General features: G+C 46.3%; 1 protein-coding gene across 3 annotated transcripts in view; it reads right to left on the minus strand.

Moving 5' to 3' along the window:
* Nucleotides 1-270: 270 nt before the first annotated feature.
* Nucleotides 271-19,406, minus strand: part of myo5b (myosin VB) — a 38,880-nt gene continuing 19,744 nt past the window's right edge. For 2 of the 3 annotated variants that reach the window (XM_079734507.1, XM_079734506.1), the window contains exons 17-39: nt 19,143-19,229; nt 18,357-18,468; nt 17,462-17,673; nt 16,841-16,997; nt 15,983-16,222; nt 15,248-15,484; nt 14,851-14,944; nt 14,041-14,186; nt 13,152-13,265; nt 12,632-12,766; nt 11,816-11,881; nt 11,247-11,474; nt 10,875-10,984; nt 8,842-9,040; nt 7,916-8,009; nt 7,426-7,563; nt 6,566-6,717; nt 6,362-6,451; nt 5,935-6,085; nt 4,586-4,880; nt 3,963-4,137; nt 3,516-3,596; nt 271-2,785 (exon numbers count right to left, since the gene is read on the minus strand). In XM_079734507.1, coding sequence (XP_079590633.1) covers nt 2,633-2,785; nt 3,516-3,596; nt 3,963-4,137; nt 4,586-4,880; nt 5,935-6,085; nt 6,362-6,451; nt 6,566-6,717; nt 7,426-7,563; nt 7,916-8,009; nt 8,842-9,040; nt 10,875-10,984; nt 11,247-11,474; nt 11,816-11,881; nt 12,632-12,766; nt 13,152-13,265; nt 14,041-14,186; nt 14,851-14,944; nt 15,248-15,484; nt 15,983-16,222; nt 16,841-16,997; nt 17,462-17,673; nt 18,357-18,468; nt 19,143-19,229 — 3,466 coding nt within the window. In that variant the 3' untranslated portion in view covers nt 271-2,632. The remainder of the gene's footprint in view (nt 2,786-3,515; nt 3,597-3,962; nt 4,138-4,585; nt 4,881-5,934; nt 6,086-6,361; nt 6,452-6,565; nt 6,718-7,425; nt 7,564-7,915; nt 8,010-8,841; nt 9,041-10,874; nt 10,985-11,246; nt 11,475-11,815; nt 11,882-12,631; nt 12,767-13,151; nt 13,266-14,040; nt 14,187-14,850; nt 14,945-15,247; nt 15,485-15,982; nt 16,223-16,840; nt 16,998-17,461; nt 17,674-18,356; nt 18,469-19,142; nt 19,230-19,406) is intronic. The other variant, XM_079734508.1, reaches the window with a different exon arrangement.

Here is a 19,406-nt window from a genome sequence, read left to right on the forward strand (position 1 = left end):
GGATATAACATGTGACATGTGCATAAACTATGTTGACTGGGTGTTTGGGGACTAAGAATAGACATCTCAACTTTTTTTAGCTCTAGTAGTGAATAGTTGTAGCTTATGTCTGATATATTTGAACATTTACCAGTAATAACTTTGATATGGGTTCCATGTTGAATATACCTTTGCACCCAAAAATGTATTTTTTTAACTTTGGGTTTTAAGGGTTTATCCTGTCAGCCAACATATTCAAAAAATATCAGGACCAATACTTGTTTTCTGGACTGCAAAAGAAAGAAGCAATAAATGTTTATTTGTATTATCGTTACCATGGAGACACATTTTTTCTCCTTAAAAAAACTTTGTGGAATTATTCTCAAACCATATATGCATTTTAATTAACCAATTAAAGAAATCGGAACTCACAATATGGAATTAGAACAGACAGATCTTAAAAAAATACATTTCGAGAATATTTTTAAATTGAAATAACCTTTACATTTTCTCCCCTCCAATTTGCTGAATTTGAAGAACTCTGAGAAGAACCTTGACTCATTTTTTAAATACAATTATTGTTCGTAAATGTAAAAGGATAGCATGTCAATAGTTTAAATTATACAGTCACTAGTTTACCAAGAATTCTGAAGAAAAAAATATATTCTAAAATACTGGACAATTAAATTTGATTGACTCTTTCATTCACATTTTTAAATAAAATGATTTTAGAAAGACATCGATAAATGTTTGCACTTCTATTTTAAATTAAGAGTTGGATATAAAGAATAGAAAAAAAACAATTCCGACATTTTAAATTATTTATTTTGTAATCACTGAAATGTGATTGTGAAAGGCTAGTGAAACGGATATTTTAATAGGACGTAAAGTATAGAAAAAACGACTGACAAGAAATTAACACCCTCCTACCAGCATTCGCAACTGGACTATTTGTATTACCTCTGAGGTCGCTGTGCTTCAATTCCACTTTCAGAAAGCAGAGGGCAGCAGAGGACACAAATGTATAGGTTCTATCAACTCAAATCGTCAATCATCTCAAACTCGATAATTGACAAAAAATTACAAATCAAATTACAAGGTGTTTAAAAAAAAGAAAAAAAAAAGAAGGTACACAGTAAGGAAATCCGGCTGTAAACATTGGCATTGGACAGAGAACATAACTCTGAACCAAAGACGAAGGCAAAGCTAGTACAGCCTTGGTGGCGAAAGAAAGGAATAAGGAGTGAGATGTTGCTTTGTGTTTGACTTGCTGGTTAACATGACATCAATGTGGACAATTACTATTTAAAAAAAGATTACTTTGTTCACCTTCAACATACATATATCCCACTTTGTATCAATATGTCCCTTGGACACAATGGACCTACTCCTTTCAAATTCCTCTGGATTAATGATTAGGTCTGTCTCTAACTTTACCATTTACTTGAACTGTACCTAGTTAAAACATTTATATCAGGCCATTTCTCTCACAATTACCCCCTCAACCTCCTCTCTCAAGTTGCCATCATCAACACAGCCCTCTATTTGAAGTGCCCTTACTTTGCAAACAGCTGTGAAGTTGGTTGATTGATTTATAAGAAGCATAATTGATTCCATTTGTGATGTCACAAGTGCCGACCCAGAAGATTTGACAGAAGGATTTCGTCTGCCAGTTTGTACATAGCACAAGGAACGGAGAAGTTGATCTTACACATTATACATCTGGGTTGACATCACTCCCACTTGTGAAATCACAAATTGATAAGATCCCAACATTTCTTATCCTCAATAAAAATAAAAGAAATAGGGGCCCATAAAAGGTGTTTGCAGCTTGTTTGTAGATGCCCCAACGAACAGCAATACCCAACCCATCATGAAACTTCATTGTCAACATCCGCAACCAATAGGGAGGGTGCATTGGCTCGATGTTGGTTTTTGTTGGGTTTCGTCATGAGCAATATACCTTCAAACATAACGCAACGCTGTAACCCCAGACATGAAGGTCACCTCTTCTCCGTTGAATCCCCCCAACTACACTTACTTACTATAAGGTGCACAAATCTATGATGAAATGCCCGCATACAAGCTACAGGAGAGTGCAGGACAGCATGTACTTTACAGTGGGAGTAGATGACAAACATGAGCGGGGCTTCAGCCCCTAGAGCCAGGGTTGATAGATTGTGAAACAAGTCGATCGAGGAGGGTTTCCTTGCACTGCTTACATTAGGGTCTGTGGCAGGAGGTGCTTTCAACACTTGCGTTTAATGTCCTGCAATTGATTCATTACAGTTTATGATTTTTCAATATATATACACATATATCCATCTGTCTCACTGCCACTTTAAGTGCAAAAACGTGTACAGAGGAAAAACAAGACAATTAAAATAAGACAGCATTACAGTATTTTTTTTTTTACGATGACACCACAGCCAGGTTGCCTTCGTTCCGACACACCCCTCAAGGAAGACACAACCACAGGTCATGATTACGCAATGACCGAGGGCGGTGATGATCGCGGCGTGAAAATCGGATCGCGAAAAATCGGGAATACGCAGAAAGACACATCACATCGATCGGAACAACAATGACAACACCCACAAGGTTCATGGGGGCGCCTCCCCCCACCCCCCTGTGGACGGGAGGGTTGGGGGCGCTACACCCTGACCAGGAAGCCCAGTCCCAGGGAGGCAGGGATGTGCAGGGTCTCCAGGCTGAGGGCGGAGGGCGTATAGGGGAAGAGCACGGGGAAGGTGTGCTTGGTGTCCACCAGCAGCGTGGGCGCGTCGTTCCTCTCCTGGAGGTTACTCTGGAGGGGGGGGGGGGGGGGGGGGGGGGGGGGAAGGATGGAGGTTAGGAGGATGTTAGACACAATGGTAGTGGTACCGGATGGGACACAGACAGACAGACAGACAGACAGACAGACAGACAGACAGACACACAGGCAGGCAGACACACAGGCAGGCAGGCAGACACACAGGCAGGCAGACACACAGACAGACACACAGACCGACAGACAGACAGACAGCCAGACAGACAGATAGACACACAGACCGACACACAGACACACAGACACACAGACAGGCAGGCAGGCAGACACACAGGCAGACACACAGGCAGGCAGGCGGATGTAAACGGACACACAGACAGACATACGGACAGAAAGATGGACAGAACTGTCAGAGATACACAGGAAGAAACACAGGCAGGCGAGCAGATGTAAACAGGTACAGAGGAAGACATACAGACAGACAAAGCAGACACAGAGGGATACAGAGGCAGGCAGGCAGGCAGACAGACAGACAGACAAACAGACAGACGGACATATGGACAAAACAGTCACAGAGGGATACGCAGGCAGACACACAGGTGGGCGGACACACAGAGAGACATACAGACTGAAAGACCGACCGACCGACAGGCTAACAGTCAAGACGGAAACGCAGGCAGACACACAGGCAGGCGGGAAGATGTAAACAGACAGACACACAGAAATACATCCAGATAAAACAGACCGACATACAGTCGGATCAACCTACCTGAATGTTTCGGATGAAGGAGACGGTGACCCGCTCCTCAAACTCGTTCAGTGGAGTGTACAGGTTCAGAATCTTCACAATCTGACGCACAAAGAAAAAAGATCATTCCTCTTCTCGTTGGACTACGCGTATGTACCTTGTGTTCAGGTGCAGCTCACCTGTTGTACCTTCTCTTCTCATTAGACTACGTGTGTTTACCTGGTGTTCAGGTGTGTCTCACCGGTGGTACTCTCTCTTCTCATTGGACTAGTGTGTACCTGGTGGACAGGTGTGTCTCACCTTTTGTACCTTCTCTTCTCATTGGACTATGTGTGTATACCTGTTGTACCTGCTCTTCTTATTGGACTGTATGCATGTGTACCTATTGGCAAGGTGTGTCTCACCTGTCGTACCTTCTCTTCCCATTGGACCGTATGCATGTGAACCAGGTGTTCAGGTGCGTCTCACCTGCTGCATGGTGAGTGCGGTGCAGAGGGCGCAGATGGCCTCGGCGTCCTGGGACGTCTTCTTCTTGACCTGCAGCAGCTGGGCGGCCTGGATGATGGGCTCCAGCGTGGGCGCTGCCTTGCTCTGCTGCAGGTTGTTGGCCCGCAGCCACTCCTCCATCTGGCTGATGTTGTACCTGGGGACCGAGGGAGAGGCACGTATGACTGATTTGGAGCCATGACAAGGATTAACTTCCTTTATATGAGGGATATAAAAAAAACAATCTGATTCTGAATCTGACTCTAATTCTGATTCCGATTGAAATTGTATTTCTGACTCTGAATTTATTCTGATTAATATCCCGATCCAAATACTGGTTCTACTCCTGATCCTAATTCTGAACCTTAACCAGATTCAGATCCAGATCGAGGTCCGGAACCCGTAACCAGATTCAGATCCAGATCAAGGTCCGGAACCCGTAACCAGATTCAGATCCCGATCCAAATCCAGAACCCTATCAAGATTCACCTCCTGATCCAAATCCAGATCCTTAACCAGATTCAGATCCCAACTCATAACCTAATCCAAACCCTGATCCTTAATCCGATCCTAACCCCTACCCCGACCCCCGTCTCCACACTGACCTGAGCTGCATGCCGGTGCTCCAGGAGCACACGTCCTTGCGCAGCAGCAGGTTGTTGAGGGTGAAGGCGTTGATGCAGTGGAACAGCTGCCGGACCACCTGGCTGACGATCTCGGGGTCCAGGCCGTGCTCACCCATCACGCTGTGGAACTGGCCCAGCTGGCGGATCAGGGCGCCCAGGGTGTAGGTGCTGGGCCCGTTGCCGTCGTGGTCCATGCTGGACGAGCGGTTCCGGTAGCCCATGGGCTTCACCCCGGACAGGCTGGGGATGCTCTCGCTCTCCAGCATGGCCGACACTGGTGGAGGGTGAAAGAGGGAAGAAGGGAGTAAGTGAGGAAGGGAGTGAGTATAACTTTATTTATAAAGCACCTTTCATACAGGAATTGCAGCTCAAAGTGCTTTACATAAAATCTGAAAAAAGAAAATAGTGAAAATAAAAAGGACATTATGTCAAAAAATCTAAATTACAGTAAAAACAAAAGATGAGTAAAAAACAAGCAGTATAAAACAGTAAACACAAGAAGTGAGAGCAATACATGGATTGAGAAAGAAAAATGCAGATAAAGGACATTCTGGTAAATATTAACTTTGGTAAAAACTTTTGAAGAGTTGGTCTCCATGACATCTAATTTAAATGCTTTTGTGAAGAGATAGAGTTTTAAGCTGCCAGTTGAAAATATCTAGAGAGTTGGCTTCCCTGATGTTTTTGGGAAGGTTGGGAAGTCAGCATTGTCCGCGGACCGGAGTCGTAGTGTTGAGGGTGTAAGAGATCCCATGAGCCACTGCTAATGGATGAGCCGATGTTTCCCCCATTCAAGGTACTCCCAAACCAAACTATTTATATTGGGACTAACGGAAATCCTTGACAGATCACTTTGGATGTGACGGTTTCAACCGTTGATGTCATTAGTCCGACTCTTGTGATTTTCCTTGGAAACGGAGTTAAGGTTCCAGACCACAAGTATAAAAATACTTGTTTGGACATGGCTTACATTAGATAAATAGCCCAGCGTTTCCCCTTATCTCCACATACCCACAATAAATTGTTCTTTTCACCTCTCATTTGACCCTAGATGGACACACCCTTGCTTCCTTATCCTGTGGTAAGGACCTGGACAAACTCTTCCTGGCGCGTGTCAGGTAGAGTTTGTTGTTTGCCAGGTCGTCAGGAGCAGGTTGAGGTCTCGCTCAGGGACACCTCGACACTGGAGGAGCCGGGGATCGAACCAGCAACCTTCCAGTTGCCAGTCAACCCGGTCTACCTCCTGAACTACTGTCGCCCTAATAATATGCATTTCAGAAGCGTGATCCAGGAGAGGTTTGAGGCAGCTGATGTAGTGTGGAGCTCACCGATCATGGGCTGCATGATGCCCTCGGCCACCTTGATGAGCTGCTGGTAGATCTGGATGGAGAGGTCGCTCAGCACCTGCCGGTACTCGGCCAGGTCAAAGTTCTTCAGGCAGTGCTCGTTCTGCTTGCCCGTGTTCTGGGTCATGAACGCCTGGAAGACAATAACATGAGCCAGGCCTTAGAACAAACGTTCTAATTGACTCGTTGACTTCCATTGTCATTGGCAGTCAAATGATTTCTACTGTTCTAATGCGAATTAGGAGGAATTAACGTTGAACGAGTTGAAGAATAATTTAGTTGATTTAAATATTTCATTAGAAATATTTAAATCAACTAAATTATATCATCCCTCAGCTTGACCCAAGGCTTATTTAAAAACAAAAATCTACTTTAGAAAACTAAACAAATATATCGTTGAAGTCCTCACCTCATCTCCACTGTATTGCTTCAGGCAGTGCAGCAGGCGGCTAGTGTTGGCCAGCCAGAAGGACACCATCTCAAAGTCGTTGACGTTTTTCTGCAGAGCAACGGATTAGCCAATGGAATACACAAACGCTCCGGGACGGCGGACCATTAGTACAGAACACAGAGCGCAGAGACAGACCTCTCAGAGCGGCGGCGGGGGCGTTACCTTGAGGACCTTCTTGATGGCGTTGATGGTGGAAGTGAGCAGGGACTCCACCTTCTCGTCGTCGTTGACGTAGTCGGCGTGGCGGATGCACATGAACAGGATGTAGGCCGGGAGGCAGGGCACCGTCGCCGACACGGTGCTGGGGCGGATCTCTGAGGAACACACGCGCGCACACGCACACACGCACACACAGAAAGACTCCAACGTAAATTCCCTAGACAGGACTCATCATCTGCAGCAGGGGCCATTCTGAAGCCATACTTGGCTCTTTAAGTGATACAGTGCACTTGACTGACCCACAAGGCTGAAAAATAGGTTGCTTTACCAAAATGGTTTCCTATTTAACACCAAATATTGTCTTTCCGGGATACAAAGCTACATTAGAATTTGACAAAGTCACAAAGCCAGGGTAATCTCTACGTCAAGTTTAACAACATCTATTATAGCATAATACCATTTTCTCCCATCAGAATAGGTCATGAAATTCCAGAAAAAGGAATTAAGACAACGTATTATTCTTTCCTGCTCAAATGGTGATGGTCTGATTTGCAATTAACTAATATATTCCCTAACAAGGTTGAACGATGACAATGTAAATTCTTCTTTGGCTCTTCAAATTTCATTTCAAGCACTTTCGAAATCTGGCTTGTGCTGCCTGGTTCCTGCAGATGACAATCCTCCTAACCCTAAATCACTACTGCAAGTAGCTGTCTCAGGAACAGGTAGGCTCAGCTGATCCCTAACAGGTAGAATGAATGTTAACCCAGGACCTCTGAGGGTCCACGGGCCCAGCCCGGCCGGGCCCCTGGACTGGGCCCCTTTACCGGGCCCCTACCCTGGGCCCCTGGGCCGAGTCTTACCGGCGATGAGGGCCTTGAGCAGCAGGGCCTCGTCCTCCTTGCAGTACTCCAGCATGCCCTCAAAGTCCTTCTCCCGGCGCTGCACCGTCACCTGCCGGCTGAGCTCGGGCCGGGACCGCGCCGAGTCCACCGGGGTCACTGGGGGGGGGGGGGGGGCAGAGGTCAACGTTAGTGTGGAGGGGGCAGAGGTCAACGTTAGTGTGAAGGTCATTGACAGCAGTGGGGTTTATTTTGATGGGAACAACTTCAATGATTCAATGGATCAGACGAGCCATGGATAATGCAAATCGATAAATAAATAAAAAGGATGTGATGAGATAAAGAGATGCAACAATTGATAATAACAATTGATTGTTATTCAAAATTTGAGTAACAAAAATAAATACAAAATATTTTTGGGGAAGAATCAAGTAATCGTTTCCATGGAAACAAATACCATAACTAGGAGGAGATCCGGATTCCGGTTCACACGGCGATCCTTAACACTTACCCTCAAGTTCCTGGATCTTCTTCATGTAGATCCTGAGCTGCTTCTTTAACTTCCTCTCATTCTTCTCCAGCTTCTCCACCAGCTCCTTCAGGTCCTGCACCCCGAGAGAACACAGACAGACGCGAAACGGTTGAGAACGGCTACGTCAGGTCACACTATAAAAACAAGCATCTAGTAGATGTTTAACGCGAGAATGGCCACGGGAAGAATGGTTACAGGTCGCCTACGAGATGCAGCCTGTAAGTATTCAAAGCACCAACAAGGACAGGAGAGGATACACAGGTTTTATGGAGGCCTAACGCAGGGAGGAGTGCGTGGTGAGGTAACCAGAGGAGAAGGGAACAATGCAGTGTCTCCATATGCCTGACATTGGGAGGAGACAGGGATAATAGCTGGCTAAGCCCATATACAAAGCAGTGACATCAGAACTATGTCACATCATCCACAACAGCCTACATTATTCCACACAATGGACCGGAGCATTGGACAACGTCACTTCATACAGAGATAATGTGTACCTCTACTATAGAAGCATTCACATACAGCTCACATTGTGTATGCACGGTACATTTTTTGTAATTCTTGTTTTTTTTGCACAGATGCACGCAACCAATTCCACACTCATGTTTAAACTCCAACCACCGAGCCAAAGTTGAGGCGTTTGCCAATCAAATCAGTTCACACACACACACACACTAGGGGTTGTCCTCATGGACAAGGACAGACACACACACACACACACACACACAGACACACCTCAAAACAAATCGATAGCTTATAAGACGGTCATCTCCAGTGTCCCCATATCAGGCGCCCCAAAGCGAAGCCCCTTCCCTTCGGTCCTGAACCCGGACCACCCCCCCCCCCAACCGCCCCATCATCCTCATCTCAAGTGGGTCAGACCAGAGCAGACGGGGGTCTCTCACCAGGTTGTCGTTGGTGAGCCGGGTGATCTCCTGCTGCACGCTGTACTCCACCTGGGCCTCGGGGGACAGGGACATGGTGTGGTTCAGCGCCTCCGTCTTCTTCTCCAGGTCGCCGCGCAGCACCTCGATCTGGGTGTGCAGCGCCTCCAGCTCGTCCTTATGCTGCCGGGACAGGCTCTGCACCTGGGCCTCCAGCACCCTGGGAGGGGCCGCGGGGGGGGGGCGGGTGGATGAATGGACGAGTGGGTGAATGGGTCGGGCATGGATAGAGCAAACGTGGAAGGATGGATGGAGGATGATTTGATTGGATGGATAAACGGACGGGTGGATGAATGGTTGAATTGATTCGATGGGTGGATGGATGAATGGGGGGGTGAATGGATGGGCGGGTGGATGAATGGGTGGGTGAATGAATGGATGGATGGATGGATGAATAAGTGGAGCGATGAGTGAATGAAAGAACGAATGAATGAATGGTGGGGAGTTGTGACGTGGTCACATTTGGACATGGGTGGATGAGTGAATAAAGGAATGGTGACATAAAGAATATTATCACGGCAAACTCAAACCCAAAAGACATTTGGGGAGCATTTCAAACACACAAAAACAGAGGCCAAGTTTATCTCAGTACTGCTCTCTGGGGATTTACACTTCACGCACTTCACACACAAGTCACCAAACACAGTGACCGAATGCAGGCTGGGGATGATGGTAGTGGGGAACGCACAGCACACTTGACCTTCGCTTCATCACACTCACAGAGAGAGGCTGAAGGGGAACCACCCTCACCAAGTGTATTAACCACATGCACAAGCTTTTATTGTGACGGTCATGGGACAGGAAGTGAGGTCATCGGTTGTGCCAAAATCCCCCTTGTTTCAATTGCCAGGTGTAACGATTAGCCACAACAAGCCGTTTCTGCACCCACATTATAGTGACATCACAAGTGACTAGGTCCATCAGCCAGACATACTTCCCAGCGGACTGTGCCAAATGCAAATCTAATCCATACATCTGGGTGGACAGTCCCGCTTGTGATGTCACTCTAGTGTTAGATCAGAAACGGCTTGTAGTGCATCACAAGTGGGAAAGATCCAACCATTTATATCGGACTGATGGACCTACCCAGAGGAGTGTACTGACTAAAAGTATAATCTCCCCATCATACATCTGGGTGGACAGTCCCATTTGTGACATCACAAACGAGTCGATTTAGAAACGGCTTGTGATAGCAATCAGATTCTTCCATCACAGTGAGTCCACAAAGTGTGCAGGGTCACCAAGTGCACTTGGTCCCAGGGAGCAATCCACTTCCTTAAACTAACCAGGAAGTGACACACACACACACACACACACACACACAGGGAGGAGGGAAAGGAATAAAACAAAACAGGAGGAGAGGAAGGAGAGAGCAAGCACAGAGAGAGCGAGAGAGACCTGGCTACTTCTTTCAGCCCCTGGTAGGCCAAGCCCAGCTCCCCGTCTTCGTTCAAATTAGCCCAGTCCTCAGAGAGGCTGATGTCGGTGGGAGGAGGAGGCAAGCAGAGGAAAGCAGCAGGAGGAAAGACGAGGAAGAAAAGAAAACATCATGAAGGCCCGAGAAAATACAACACAAAGTAGACACCGAGGAAGACGGTTAGAAGCTATTGGAATGTTCTGATTGGTCAGATAGTTTCTGATGCGGATGTTAACCTTCCTAAACAAACTTGAATGAACGCCATCGTTAAACCACAGCTACCACTAATATTTAAAATAATCAAAGCCAAATAAATGCTATTGCTCAAGTATCTTGGTGTACTAAATGAGGATAGATCATAGAGGGCTAATATTATACATTATTCAACTTGTGCTTAAAACGCAAAATGATCAATGTTGATAACAGAATCCTTACAAGGAACTCCTCACGCAGGTCTGTTTGTCTTGATATTGACCAACATACTTGAAATTCATTAGAAAAATGGCCCAAAGTGGCCCATGCATGAAACCCTGGGGAGGAGCAGGTAAACACAGCCTAACGCTGAGGGCCTTCCTACCTCTTGGAATCAGACACCTCCTGGTAGGCCTTCAGCGCCTCCTCCTTATCTTTGGGAGGTTTCTTGTTGTTCACTTCAGCCTTGATGCTGCTCTCATTTTCATTGTCAACCTACGCAAAACAACACAGCAGTGTTGTCAAAAACATATGCGCGTTTCAAATTCCTGAATGAATGGATGAATTTGAGTAAGCATGGCATTAATAGGACCCAGGGTTAGGGGTTCTATTCCGGCTCGGGTCACACATGCCAAAAGATGTATAATCCAACATAGTTTAATAAGTCCTAATAAACTCCATAACATGTTCATAACCTGTTTCCATTTACAATCCAGCAATGTAAATAATCTCACTACATAAATCCTATTAAACTTACATGTCCATTTTGCTGTGGGCCACTGACCATCTTGGTCCTGAGCAGAAGCACCTCCTCCTTGCGCATATCCAGCTCCTCATTGGCTGCTTTCAGCTGGGTGAGCAGCAGCTTGTAGCTCTCCTGAAGCTCATTGGACGAGCTGTCGTCGGAGACCCGGTCGCTGACGGTCTTCCTCATCTCGTTCAGGTCATTCTTCAGCTTCTTGTTCTCCGATTCCAGCTCTTGCCTCTGTAGACGTTGGAGCGAGAATAGGCCATATACAAAGACACAAGCACAGACACGTTTATATGTTAGAGGTGTCCTTAATGAAGGCTTTGCACAGTCAAATCTGATTCGTCAACCCAGATCCTCGAAAACCATTGTCGATGATTATTGATTCATATACAATATGAATCAATGAATCCCAACATGCAAAGGACATATTTTTTATGCATGAAGCTCAATGACGCCTCATTGGCTGTGACTTTTGCAAGGTTTAAACACTTACAAATATATAAATTAGTATAAATATGTATACATCTATATATGTAGTGCTAAGTTAAGCGTGAATTCAAGGGACCCAACTGTACCTTCAAACTGTTGTAGGCCAGATCTGCGACTTCATCCTGGGATGTCAAGTTCCTTCTCTCCGTGACCTGAACATCAGCACAAAGCGCAGTCAGAAACACACACTCTGCCAAGGGGTCGCTATGCTTTGCTATGATGAGCTTATGATGCTTTGCAACTAAGATGTTCTTTAACATTTCGGCCTTGATGAGTTAAAAGAAATGTGACAAGGGTATTTCACTCCTAGCTGAAAGGTTAGGCTGAGGATCAGTCCACAGACTACCTACCTAGCCTGCTCATGATCAAAATCCCTGAAAGTTGCTCTGGTTAAAGCCTGTTAAATGACTAAATATAAGTACATAGTAACACTACTAATTCACAATGGCTTTGTTTCAGGATGTTACCATAGCCCTTTCCATCATAACATTTTGTTACTAATCAAGGGTACTGTGTTGCCATGGCTACCCTCATCTCTATTCCACCAAAATTGGGAAATAATTTGCCACTTCACATCAGACAAGCCCTTTCACTGTCTCTTTTTAAGTCCCATCTTGAAACTCACTTCTTTTCTCCGGCTTTTAACTCCAGGTAGCGTGTTGATGTTATGTAGATGTTTTATGTGGGCAGTGTATTTTATTTATTTTATTTAATTGTATGTATTAAATTCTATTTAGTTTTTATCTTTTAATTACTTTTATCCTATTGAGCCTTCATCTTTTTATTGTGCTTCTGTGGTGTTTTTAGTGTATTTCTTATCTTGTTGTACAGCACCTTGGGAACCTTGTGTTTGTTTAAATTGTGCTATATAAATAAAGTGGATTGGATTGGATCACTCCCACCTTGCTCTTGGCAAGCTCCTCCATCTTGTCTATGTTGGCCTGCATCCTCTTCCTCTCCAGTTCCAGCTCCCGCACGCGCTTCTGGAGCTTCATGAAGATGCTGATGTCCATCGCTGCCTTCTCCACGCCCATGTCCTGGGGAGGCGGAGATATAGTAGGAAACATTGAGCTGGAGCGAGATCCAAAACGAACAGAGCTCAATGTAAATGTCCTCTGTTATAACATCATTGATCACGTCTAAAGGCTGAGAACACTGTATTGATCGACGATATATCGAGATACACAGATTACATTTTTTACCTTTACTTTATTAAAGTTTAACAGTTCCAAGTTCCAATTTGCTGTCTTGAAGACATACTTGATGAAGACTAGTTCCATTTAGCACTATTTAATAGGAATGGCAACATATTTGATGAGCGTTTGAGAGTTTGTGAACACATGAGGGTGTAACCCAGCAGTTCAATGAGTCAGGACGTCATACTAGTGACGTATGTGTGTGTGTGTGTGTGTGTGCGTTTACCTCCACCATCTGAATGGCGTCCTCTGTGTCGCCCACCTCCGAGGTGGAGATGGAGGGGTAGTTGGAATCAGACTCCAGGCTGCTCACGTTGGACGGGTTTCTCCTGTGGCCTCGCTGAAAATAAGTCACATTTTACAATATTTTAGTATTACAAGAATGACACCCGAGTGCTATTGTTTTTACATTAATATGATTATATTCTCCTTTCTCCAGCCAGTGAAGGTGAGGTTGAGTTAGACTATCGTACCTTGTTGAGGTAGACTATCCCACCTTGTTGAGGTAGACTATTTACCTTGTTGAGGTAGACTATTTACCTTGGTGAGGTAGACTATTTACCTTGTTGAGGTAGACTATCCTACCTTGTTGAGGTAGACTATCCTAGCTTGTTGAGGTAGACTATCCCACCTTGTTGAGGTAGACTATTTACCTTGTTGAGGTAGACTCTTTACCTTGTTGAGGTAGACTGAGGTAGACTACTGACCTTGGTGAGGTAGACTATCCTACCTTGTTGAGGTAGACTATTTACCTTGTTGAGGTAGACTATTTACCTTGTTGAGGTAGACTATCCTACCTTGTTGAGGTAGACTATTTACCTTGGTGAGGTAGACTATTTACCTTGTTGAGGTAGACTCTTTACCTTGTTGAGGTAGACTGAGGTAGACTACTGACCTTGTTGAGGTAGACTATCCTACCTTGTTGAGGTAGACTATCCTACCTTGGTGAGGTAGACTAGCCTACCTTGCCTCACCAAGGTAGACTATTTACCTTGGTGAGGCAGACTATCCTACCTTGGCATCACCTGTATTTGCCTGTAATTCCCAACATGGACTAAGCACAGTAGCACTCCCAATTGGAGATAAAAGCACTTTTCCATCTCCTCTCACGCTACCTTGGAGAGCGCCACCTCCTCCTCCAGGTTGTCGAAGCGCTGCTCCATCCTGGAGAACTCCTTAAGGAGGTTCTGGTAGCGGAGTCTCTCCTGGTCCAGGTCCTTCTGGAGGTCCGTCTCCCTCTGGGAGGCACTGCTCTCCTGGTCTGCACACACCAGGACACACGACGCCATCACACAGGGTACAGGGTGGTGGGATTTACGCTGCTATGAGTCGGTGGCCTCGGACACGTGTCACTTCATAACAAACTCTCAACACTGAATCACAAAGCGGTCAGTATCGCAGTGTGATTCATCACGGAGCAGGTGTACCCATGGATAGAATGGGTCTTTGTATGTTGGGGCCAAAATGATGAAGTTGATAAATAAATAAATACGATTCATAATGTGTGGAGTGTTGCTTTCAGCCCCAAGAGAGACAAGCAGCAAACAACGGCCCCCTATTCTCCCCCATGGAGGGGAGGAAACCTGATACAATCTCCACCTCTCTCGCCCCACACCACACTCTCTCTCTCTCACCTGGGGAACCAGAGAGCAGAGCGAGGAGCTAGGGAGCAGGGGGAGGAGCTAGGGAGCAGAGCGAGGAGCTAGGGATCAGGGGGAGGAGTTAGGGATCAGGGGGAGGAGTTAGGGATCAGGGGGAGGAGCTAGGGAGCAGGGGGAGGAGCTAGGGAGCAGAGCGAGGAGCTAGGGATCAGGGGGAGGAGCTAGGGGTCAGAGGGAGGAGCTAGGGAGCAGCTAGGGATCAGGGGGAGGAGCTAGGGAACAGAGCGAGGAATTAGGGAGCAGAGCGAGGAGCTAGGGGTTCACCTTCAGTGCTCTTAGAGTGCTGCAGGAGCTTGTGGTTCATATGCTCCTTATCGCTCTTCAGCAGGTGGTTCTCCTTCTCCAACTCCTCCACTCGCTGCACCAAACCAGGCAGAAATGAAGACTTTTCTGTCATATATGACATTATACAGCATATAAAAGCAGGGCTGAACATACAGTAAGATAGGTTTGTAATGATTCTTTCCAGATCTCATTTGTATTCTATGTGTGTAAGTGCGTGCGTCTTATTTTCCCTTTTAGCTGTAAGTCAGATCCTGCCGTGGAATCCGGACCACTGCAGTCAAGCGGCTCGATTTTCAGGCCGTTGTCACGGTAACCAAAGGAAAAAAAAAAAAACCCCAGCCTGCCCCGGCGTACCTGAACCCAAGTCACGGCTCACCTGAGTCAGGACTAGCTTCTCGCTGCCGTGCTCCTCCTCCTGCCTCTGGTTCAGGTCATGTGACTCCTTTAGCTCCGCCCTCAGCCGGGCCAGCTCCTCCTGCAGGGAGGTCAGCTGGCTGCCGTCGCCATGGCGAAGGCGGACCTGCTCCAGCTCCTTCTGCAGCTTGCTGACCTCTGACCCCAGGTTATTGTTGTGGGACAGCAGCTGCTCGTTCTGGGTCTTGAGGTCCTTGGACTGAAAGGAGGTGGACATAGTGAACGTGTTTAGAAATTATTATATATGTATTGTGTACTATTTTCAATAAACTCTTGAAATGCCTATCCTTTGTTCGTATGAAGTATTGTTGACTTCTTACTGTACTACCAATACTCATACTACCTGTAATAGTGTTGAGGTTAAGTGTCATTTTGTAACTTCAGCATGAAAAAACAACTGAAACACATAAGTTACTTCAAAATTTGCAACTAAGGGTTATCAAGGTGTGCATTGTGCATTGGAAAATCATGTCCCATGAAATCCATTGCGAGCGATTCAATGGGAACAGTTCATTTTTTCCTCCCGGCTACATAGCCCAGCGGGAGCAGAACATGTGAGCATAAATTCACACGTTTATGTGAATTCATACATTTATCAAAACACCCCCAAGCACTGCAATAGACTCCGCATGAACGCAGTGTTTTGGTCTCAGTAAATCCTGAACCCAACACCGAAGACCGGCAGCCCCTGGGTCACCTGGTCGTCCATCTTCCTCTGGAGCTGCACGATCTTGTTCTCCATGCCCGTGTTGAGCTTCTTCAGGTGCTGGGCCGAGCGGGCGTCGATCTTCAGTTGCTTGGTGAGCCGCTTGGCGCGTATGCACCGCACGGCGCACTGGATGGTGACGGCCGCGTCGCGCGCCCGCCGGAACTTCTTCCTGGCCAGCCAGCCGCGCACATTCTTCTGGATCACCATGGCCTTGTGGTGCAGGAGGAACTGGAGCGCACAGGGAGGGGCGGATGGATAAGAGACAGGTATGAGGAAGGATAGGGTGAAGAAGAGCTTATTTTAAAAAAGGTGCTGTGGCTAAGAATCTGAAATTCTCCCTCGTTATTGTCCCATGCGCTCGTAAGCAACCTGGAGCCTTCTTGAGAGCTCCGCGGGTGGAGACATAAACAATCATAATCGTATGTTAGCTCTAATCATAAATAACATGTAAATCAAAAGTTATGCAAGAACGGATATTTTTGCCACAGGCTGTTCTACACCACTCAGAGAGCCGGGGAAAGTGTCATTTTTTGAATTTCAACTGTAACCTGTTCATATATTGTAAAATGCTTTTTTTTGCTTTAAAAAGCTTAACACCCGTTAGATTGCACCACCGACACACAAATAAAATAAGTGTATCTAGTTTCCCTTTGAAGCAATTCATAAAATTGTGCATGATTTGTAAATCAGCCAACCACTTTAAAAAGGTCCATTTCCATTTCAAGGGCTCTTTAGGTGCAGAATAAAGAACTAGAACTGATTGAAACGTTCAGAGTGTCCTTTAGCGCTGTAGAAATACAATGGACTACTCCTAATGTACAGAGGAAGACTGTGTGTTGTGCTTACCTCCTTGAAGATCCTGCGGGTGTACATGCCCCGGGTGTAGGCCTGGATGGTGACCACTGCCCGTCTCACCCTCAGGAAGGCCCGTCTGTCTCTCACCATGCGGTACTGCTTCTGGCAGATGATGGCCGCCCGCGTCAACCGCAGCTGCTCAGCATACCTTGGAGGAGAGACCCATGAGAGAGCGAGTGAGTGAGTGAGTGTATGAACGAATGAGAGAGCGATATTGTACGATGAGGGAAATAGAGTCGTGCTAAAAGTGTAAGGTTGAGGATGAGGCACGCACGCACCCACGCACGCACACCCACACACGATGTAAAGAGCTTTGAGTGCCTTCAAGAAAGTGCTATTTAAATGTCCCGAATTCAAGCAGATTCAACTGAATCCAATAAGCATACCACCATCAACCCTGCATACCCCATCACACGCACCACGGACCCTCCATACCCCAGCACACACACCACGGACCCTCCATACCCAACCACACACACCACGGACCCTCCATACCCCAGCACACACACCACGGACCCTCCATACCCCACCACACACACCACGGACCCTCCATACCCCAGCACACACACACCATTGACTCCCATACAGGTGGTCCTACTCCAGGGCTCTTACCTGCGGGCCAGGTAGCCTCGGCCGTATCTCTGCAGCAGCACTGCAGAGCGGCGGATCTTGCGGTAGCGGAGCCGCTGGAGCCAGCCGCGCACCGTCTTCTGGATCTTGATGCACGCCGAGCGAAACTTGTCCGCCCGCAGCTTCTCCAGGTACGCCACCTGGCCCGCCCGGAAGAAGATCTTCGTCTTGCCGAACTGGAACTTGTCCTCGTCCTGTGATTTGGACAGACACGAGGAAACAAACAAATGAATACGTTTATAGCGCAAATGAAATAAGAGATGAGATTCTCCGTAGGCAAATGCGGTTTCATTGGATTTAATCACTGAGCAGATCCCCTTATTTTATATACGTCCATGTCTAAATAAAAAGGAGTTTATTCTGTTTTGGTAGTATCTATTTTCCAAAAGGGTAAAATCAGCACAGGAAGTATTTTTTGAACTCTTGATTTAATATTTGAGGTACAAATAGAAGAAAGTGGACTCAGAACCGATACTGGGAAGACATTGACATTTTTGCTATTGCTTTTTTTGCATTGCATTTGTTTACACATTGCCCTTGTTTCTGTTGTTGTTGGCTGGTTGTCGCTGGCCGCTGGTTTCTAAGGCCCGTCGCTAAGGCAACGTGAAAACAGACAATGGTCAACTATAAATGCCTTCTGCTTGGCGGTCACGCGCATGCCTCAAGGAAACTATGGCGACCACAAATCTAACATGCATAATTTCCTAGCACGGCTTGCCCGAGTAGGAATAGCACCCCTAACCCTGGCGAGTGTTAATGCCTTGCTCTTCTGTCGGCCAAGCTACCAGCTGAGCTACACCATGGGTGTAGTACTCTCTCTAGTACTCTCTCTAGTACTCTTTCTAGTACTCTGTAGTACAGCTGTGTATTACTGCACCTTGATCAGGGTCGCCAGCAGGTTCCGACACACAAGCTTCTTGTCGGAATTGGTCATGTCCGCCCTCTTCATGAGCACCCGGTATCTGTTGAAGAAGTCTTGGTACGTCCATCTGGGGACACACAGGTTGGTTGTGACGATTAACAACAAACAACAACAAAAATATGTATTTTGTGCACTATTTTCTTTCTCAACCTTGATCTGAATCGTGAACATAAAGTAATGCAGTGAAACGGTTCGAAAGATTATGTCACTGCACGCGCCTGGAGAACAAAACCTAGATCCGTCCGGGGATTTCTTCCCCACTAAACTTGTTTGCTTGGAGGAAGAAAAGCGAGGACAACGTCATCACAAACAGAAGTAGAAGCTACAGTGTTGACAGAGCAGGTCTCTTCATCCAACTCGAAGTGGAAGTAAATAATCCATGAACAAACAGACCAAATAAAAAGACAGATGAACAACAAACTGAGTGCCATTAGGAACGAGAACACATTTACACAAGGCTTCAGTAAACGGATGGAGGATCACATTAGCACAGAAAATATCAGTTTTTCTTAAAGTCCATGGTCTTCAACAACGCTTATACCAAACGCTGGTTCCCCGGACAACACACCGATATGCAGCAGGGGTTTCGAACCAGCAACCCCAGGATGGAAAGACAAACACTCCAACAGCTTAGCCAAATGACTGCAACCGGTTCCATCATTGTCACGGCATTGGTAGTGAGGTTTACCCTGGAAGACCCTTGCGTAATGTGTGTAATGAGAACGGGGAGGACATTTCTACCTTGACGGGTAACCAGCAGCACTGATGCGAATGGTCTCCAGGACTCCACATGCCCTCAGCTGTTGAACCGCTCGCTTTGAGTCGAACCTGGACAACAGAAAACAGATACATAAACACACAGAGCCAGAATCTAACCTAGACAACAGAAAAACCGATAATCCACATACAGAACCAGAGTCAAACCTAGATGACAGCAAACAGATATACAAACCCACAGACCCAGAGATAAACAGACAAAAAAAGCATTTAGGAAAACTGAGAGAC

The sequence above is a fragment of the Pollachius pollachius genome (genome assembly GCF_949987615.1).
Source record: "Pollachius pollachius genome assembly, chromosome: 4".
NCBI classification, from domain to species: Eukaryota; Metazoa; Chordata; class Actinopteri; order Gadiformes; family Gadidae; genus Pollachius; species Pollachius pollachius.